Genomic DNA, 7,500 nt, shown 5'->3' on the forward strand with positions numbered 1-7,500 from the left:
ATACTCTGTTTTATCTTTTTCTTTTTGTTCTTTTTGGCGATCGCTGTAGTAAACTGAAAAATAACTCTTTTATTCATTTATTGCAAAAAAGGCTATAATCCAAAGATTAACTATAAACCTTTCTAAGCCTCAGTGTTGGGCAAAAACTGGAAAAGCAAATATAACACGGTCAAGGGTCAAATGCTGTTTATGTCTAAAGGGAAGTAATTTTATTCCGCCCTTTTTTGCGTGTAAGAAAGCAGCAGAACCACAACAGCTATCTACAAGGCGAGGTAAAACAAGGCTGTTTGTTCCAAACACCTCATGTTGTTACATGAAGACAACGAAAGAAAAAAAAAGATAAAGCGGGATGTATATATCGTCGCTGTCGTCCGCTAACCGTGTAACTGACAAAATATGAATTTCTTTTTCTCATCTCAAACCCTAATCACAGACTTCACACATGTCTTCTATAAATATCTTGTGTCTGCGACCAATGGAAATGCTCTAATTTGTCACATGGTGTAAACGCTAACCGTGTATGTGCATGAGAGACGCGAGCAGGCGGGACGGAGCACACGGTTATGCTCTCTCTCTCTCTTGACATATTATGACATTATTATGTGCCACTTACACGGTTAGCTCTCTCTCTCTTGACATATTATGACATTATTATGTGCCACTTACACGGTTAGGCTCTCTCTCTCTCTTGACATATTATGACATTATTATGTGCCACTTACACGGTTAGCTCTCTCTCTTGACTCTAACCGTGTAACTTCAGTCAGATTTTGTGGGATGACGTTGCAGCCGTCGACAACGCTTTTTTTGAGGCTCCTGTAAAATCACTGATTCTGCAGTTGCACGGTTAGTGGACGACAGCGACGATATATAAAGTCCGGTATGCTACACATATCAAGACAAAATTATCAAATTATAATGTGTGCGCAGTTTCTGAATTGTAAACAAAACAAGACATATTTTACGTTCGTCAAAAGCCAACAATTTCTGTATTTACAGCAAACCATAGGACTCGCTTTCTCCAATCGGGGAAATATAAATGTAAAGATAAAGGCTGTCCATGCGGTGTATGTTCTGGTCATTAAGCTGTACTCTTTACACCTGAAGTAGGGACTTACCCGAGCCAGGTTTCTCCCTGTCTGTGTTCAGATTATTTCCCTTGGCCTGTTTGTTAACTTTGGCGTAAGTATCTGTGACAATCCGCCCTGTGTGTCCAGTGGTCTGCTCATCATCTCTGGTGGCATTTCTCTCTGCCCGAGCATCCTGACACACTTTGAGGTGGGAGTTTTCTTGAGCATCAGCTACGGTTCTTTTGCTGCTGGATTTTCTTCGTGCAGATTTGCTGGGCTTCGTGGATTCGTGGTTGTAGTTTGAAGCTGATGTGTTTTCATTTTGTTGCAACTGAGGGTTGTTTCCCTGTTTCCTCTTAGCAAGGCCCATTCTGGTAAAAATGTTTCGCAAGTCTGGTTGAAATGAATACATAAATCATCATCATCATCATCATCATCATCATCATCATCATCATCATCATCATCATCATCATCATCGTCGTCGTCGTCGTCGTCATCGTCGTCGTCGTCGTCGTCATCGTCGTCATCATCATCGTCATCATCATCATCATCATCATCATCATCATCATCATCGTCGTCGTCATCGTCGTCATCATCATCATCATCACCATCATCATCATCGTCACCATCATCATCAGCATCTGCCATCATCATCATCATCATCTTCCTCATCACCATCATCATCATCATCATCATCATCATCATCATCATCACCGATCATCACCATGCATCATGCATCATCATTATCATTATCATCATCATCATCATCATCATCATCATCATCATCATCATCATCATCATCATCATCATCATCATCGTCATCATCATCATCATCATCATCAGTAGCAGCAGCAAGAGCAGCAGCAGCGTTAAAATAAAACACCACACAAAAACCAGACAAACGAAGAAACCAGAATGGCAACACAGAACTTACGGCTTTGGGTACGGCTTTACAAATCTAAAGCTTCATGCTTACAAATAGAATTATTTTACAATATTTTCGGACTATAGAGTCTTCAATTATGGTAATAAACACGGGCATAATTTCATACTTCTCCGTTTGACAATGACAACGACGGCGACGACAACGAGCAGGAGAAGAAGGACACCAGCAACAACCCCGCCTGCGACAGCAGTTGTTGAGGACTTGTCACTGTTGGCATGACCTGCAGCTGTGCCCGAAATAACGAAAGGTACAATGATGTCAAAAGCCCATAGAAGTCCTTCTGGTTGGTATACACATGTAAATAGGCCCAGTGAAATCGAACACTTTATCTGTACATATTTATTATGATATATGCGTGTGGAAGGAGTGTGAAGTTCTATGCATACACCATAACAAAATCCTGTGCTTTGCATTTGGTAAATAAATTGTTTGACTTTGACTTTCTCTTGGTAATACCATTTGTGACCCTCCACCACGAAATGAGTCGCATGTCACCTCGCGCGGTTCTGCGCTAGGCTTAATATAAGTCCGGGGAGTGTCTGGGAACAGTGTGAGGGTCACCTTAGTCACAGGCTTATAACTCAAACAGTTTTCGCTCTTTTCTAAAACGGTTTTCACCACTGGATAGAGCTGTGACGGGATTGCCGTCAACACGATAAAGTTTGCAGCAGCAAAGACAATTCAGAGTAGAATCTGGGTTGTTATTGCTAATGCCAGCTTTTCCCCAATGTGTCATAGAACATAAGCAACAATGTAGTTAGGATTTCCGTAAGGACTGAGTTCGTAGTTTCGCTATTGGCAATGGCCGCCATGTTTGTTTCCTTGAAAAGTTAGATGACTAAAATAAGATGAAAAGTTGACAAACCTGTTATTGTAGCGTTATTTGACTAGTTGAATGTTTGAAATAGTAGGAGAAGTTATAATAAATATGTTCCCGGGTCATTAGAACCCGTTTCAATGATCGGTGGAAGACACGATCGGCCTAGTGACCATCGTAAGTTGTGTTCTATCGATCAACGGTCCGATGACCGGAATGGAAGAAATATTAGTGTAGCGTGTGAGTAAAGTTCTTTTGAAGAGAATAAAATTGTAGAATAAGTAAGTATGTTGAAATGTTAATGAAACGATGTCTGCGGACATCGTAATTGTAGGGAAGAGATAGATAACGAGGGATTATATTTTACTGCGAATAAGTTCGCGAGAGAGTCGGCCATTGTTGCCATTTTAGCCAATGCAGAACATCCGTACATTATTTTGGGGTTGCTAGGAATGAAGGGGTATAAAAGACTCGGGAGACGAAAGGTCGTTAGGTTTTGCAGGATAAAGCTGTCAGAGTAGGGTAAATTGCTAGCAGTAAAGAATCTAGAGATTCTCTTTCATCCAAATAGGCAGAGTAGGAGTACAAATAGCTACAAAGGAAGATCATCACCACTCGGGCCAGTCGAATTGTCTGGTTCCGAGCGATCCAAAAGATAGATAGGAGAAAAATCGTCGTAGACAGATAGAAACTAAACCAAATCGGACCGGGTAGGTCCGACAAACTTAGATAGTTAGGCGACAGTAAACCTAGAGTACGTACACGTGCGTTGGTTAAGCTCATTGCAGTCGGGTTCGGACATCGCCTTGTACGTTCATAAATAGGAGTAGCACTTTGAGATTAGGGCCAAAAATATCGTTGATGAGATAAGGGCTGAGGTCTGGGTTTCTCAACGATCAAAAATAGCAGTAAGAAGTCTCAGACTATCCTTGTAATAAAAGATTAGCCTGGTGAGGAAAGAACTGTTCTTCCGTTTGTAGCCAGAAAAATAAATAGCATCCCTTGCGGAATTTTAGCCTCCCAAGATTTAGCTAGTTAGGGAACAAATATATCCTGTACGGGATCAAAGATGTAGTTAGCTAAGCGCCGGACTGCAAAACCTCCTCGTAGATAGATCTGAGGTTGGGAACTTAGGTGTCTTTTTAGATGAACATTTATTGAATGAAAGCGTGAGCCGGCATTGTGAATTTGGTATTACATGTAGTTTGTATTGATATAATATTTATGCTGGTCGTTTGACCTTTTGGTAAATAAATCTGGTTGGAATTATACAATCTAAGTGTGGACTCCCTTTGTGTCTGATTGACGTTCAAGTTGATTGAGTTCCTGTTCTGTTTATAGAATTAGTTATTGACCAGTCAAGCCGGAATCTTAGGAAAAGCAAAGAGTTAGCAGTAGACTAGGGTAGATTTGCATTGCACTAGGAAATAGGGAAAACACAACGCGAGGTAAGATCACATAAAAATAACATCAACTGCATGCATTAGTCTACAACGCTGGGCAGAGAGAAACATATAGGCAAATTATCTCTCTCTGTTCCTCTTCACAACTTTTACTAGTTCTCGCCGGCAATTAGCTTAGAAATAACAACATAGAATAAGCTGTAGAATTAGGAGAACTGCCACAGAGCATACAAAACTCTTCAGGAAAATGTACAAATATGAAAATCCCTGTGCAAAGGTGACATGCGACTCATTCCGTGAGGGAGGTTCACATTTCTACAATAGTGAAGACTGAGTTTAACAAAAATCGTGTTGTACTGATTTCAGTTATCCGGTTTAAAGGTGACAGCATTATTAACTTTTCTTCCGTATGCGGAACCAAGAAGAGATTCCGAGTTGGAGAGGTCTGCATTGTACACGCATTAAAGCCAAACTCCTTCCTGTTCGGCTCCCCATCTCAGGTCTGACCAGCCTTTTAAATCCGATAAGACTTTTCCTCAAAACACAATTATCACCCTGACTGCTAACTGTGGCGAGTTGGAATCTATTCAGTATAGAGACATCCTGCTTGCTGCCGCGCGAGCCGAGAAAATGTTCCCTCTTTATCCTCACTGCGCTGGCTGCAAAAACCCACCGCGCGGAGGTGTTTTCAGACACATCGGTCACAGGGTATATGTATGAATCTTTGTTCTCAAAGAACACAGGTGGCTTTTACGAAATAAGTTCATCACAAAATGCCCACTGTACTCAGAGTACACCCAGGCTGTTAACTGTTGTAATGTGACAAAGTGGAGGGATTATCTTATCTCGTGTAAACCCCTGGCCGGATCTGAGATGGGGAACTGAACTGTGCACACGGGAAGGAGTTTGCTGTATGGGTGAGATAAATAAAGACAGACGGACTGGCATAGAAAATAATAATAATAATAATAAATGAGCATGTATACAGCGCAACATCATAACTTTACAATTATGCTCTTTGCGCTTGACACATTTAAAATTAAAACACAGTTATACAAGCATTTGCATCTACATTCATAGTCAGCAACGCTTAATAAAAAGCATACACCATCAAACATACATTACAAAAGATTCTTCCACTAACTAAGTAATAAAAGCATGAATAAAATAGGTAGTGTAAGCAAGGAAATACCAGCTGAATACCCTTAATCAAACAGAACATGTTATCAACAATACTGAAAACAGCCCTAGATGTTTATATACATTATCACATTATCACTAAAACAACAAATACACTACGCCTACTGATGGACTGAAAAAACAAAATCAGGGGTTGTATTTCTTGAAGAGGTGCGTTTTAAGTGCTCGTTTGAATTTTTGGGGTGACTGAGAGTGGCGGATGTGAAAGGGGAGTAAATAAAGACAAACAAAACCCGCGGCGAGATAGTTTGTCAGATGGATCCATCCGTTTAACCAATGTAAGTCTGCTGTGTGCGTTCGTGTCAGAGTTGGCTGAAGAAAGAAGTCAGTCGTTCTTCCCCATTCAGCTTGCTTTCCTCTATATGTATACTCACACGTGACACGAATCCGACACGAGGCTTGTAGGCTACCATCCTCCCTGCCACAGGTCAGCTTGCTGTTGTCCTTCTCCATCACCTTTCCCACAATCCTCAGCTCACTTACGCTTCCGGTTCTGGATACCGTGACGTCATCTGTGTTGGTCCTGCAAGCGTTGCTGCAATCTGTGCACGCTTGACATGTGGCTACTTCCGTGGAGTGGTTGTTGGGGTCGGTTATTATCCAGCTTATGTTGTGGTGATCTTTCAGGTTGTGGCATGTGATGGCTGTCCATGGCTCGGAGTCGGTCACTTCAAGTTCATCTTGCTCACAGTGGGATAATGTGTAGTCTGGGATAGAGAATATGGCGTAGAGGCCAGTATTACAATGGTAAATAATATACAATGTATACCTAATTGTTGTGCCATACCTTCCTGTAAAAATAGGAACTTGAAAGAGATAAAGTTACTGCAGGATGTATGGTTATTAAGTGTTATCTTATCTGAAACCGTATTTGTAGACGTCTATAGCAGGAGAGAGTAATGACGTTTTGCGCGCTACGTATGACGTAAGATTTGTGTGTGTATGACGTTTTTTGCGAGAGAGATTAATGACTTTTTTTGACGTGTTTTTTGCTGTGACGTATTTTCATTCACTTTTTTTTATCTGTCGAAGGATCTATGATCCGAAACGTCATGTTTGTTTTTTGTTTTCAGTAAAGAATCAACTCATCACCGACTTCTTTTCTTATTTAGTACTTGTAGTGCTTTTCAATTTGATTACAAAACCGGAGTAAAGACTAATCCACAGCGGCGGGAAGGGACAGGGAGGGCAATCAGATACAAACAGAAATACTGAAGGAGGCTGAAACACAGAGACACAGACAAGAGGACAGTCAAACGACGAACTACAGAAAGAGAAAGTGCACATTTTGCGTTTTCCCCCAAACACACACATAAACACACAAACACACACATAAACACACAAACACACACACACACACACACATACACACACACACACACACACACACACACACACACACACACTATCAATCAATCAATCTTTAACATAAAAACTTAAGAAAATTAAATACCTTTCAGCACACTGATACTGCACGTTGCGATTGAGTTATTGTTAAACTGCGCGCACTTCACAGTGGAGCCGTCAATCGACTCCACATCGCCGACAAATCGCAGTGTTGTGGCCTGGCTCTCTGGTCTGCTGATGTGGAAGCGTTCATCACCTAACTCTGTGCAGTTTGTACTTGAGCAGTTTCGATTACACGTCTCGCAGTTCCCAAGTCTAATTTCAGTCCCATTGGTTGAAGGACCCGAAACGGACCAGTATATGTTCCAATCATGTCCAAGCCCTGTGACTGTTAGCGACATTTTCTGGTTGTCAGCGACCTCAAAGACGCCAAACCTAAAGCACTGGGTGTCGTTGAAGACAGGTTGCAATTGACCTGAGAAACACAAGTCCAATTTGTGAGAAAACAAGGAAGCTAGATGTGAGTGGGACAACAAACAAATCATGTGATCAAGAGTACCCCGGTGACAGATTTACTGTTCATGGTGAGCAATAATCTTTATGGCAACGATCTCGAATGAGATAGAGAGAGGGAGAGACAGAGAGAGAAAGAGAGAGAGAGAGAGAGAGAGAGAGAGAGAGAGGAGAGAGAGAGAGAGAGAGAGAGAGAGAGAGAGA

General features: G+C 41.4%; 1 protein-coding gene across 1 annotated transcript in view; it reads right to left on the reverse strand.

Moving 5' to 3' along the window:
• The window catches only part of LOC138973830 (uncharacterized), a 12,203-nt gene extending 4,829 nt beyond the window's left edge, over positions 1-7,374 (reverse strand). Inside the window, exons 1-4 of the mRNA XM_070346538.1 lie at positions 6,890-7,374; positions 5,811-6,143; positions 2,123-2,242; positions 1,119-1,463 (exon numbers count right to left, since the gene is read on the reverse strand). Of these exons, the coding sequence (XP_070202639.1) occupies positions 1,119-1,463; positions 2,123-2,242; positions 5,811-6,143; positions 6,890-7,328 (1,237 nt within the window). The 5' untranslated portion in view covers positions 7,329-7,374. The remainder of the gene's footprint in view (positions 1-1,118; positions 1,464-2,122; positions 2,243-5,810; positions 6,144-6,889) is intronic.
• Between the last annotated feature and the right edge of the window lie 126 nt (positions 7,375-7,500).

Source organism: Littorina saxatilis, linkage group LG8 (genome assembly GCF_037325665.1).
Source record: "Littorina saxatilis isolate snail1 linkage group LG8, US_GU_Lsax_2.0, whole genome shotgun sequence".
NCBI classification, from domain to species: Eukaryota; Metazoa; Mollusca; class Gastropoda; order Littorinimorpha; family Littorinidae; genus Littorina; species Littorina saxatilis.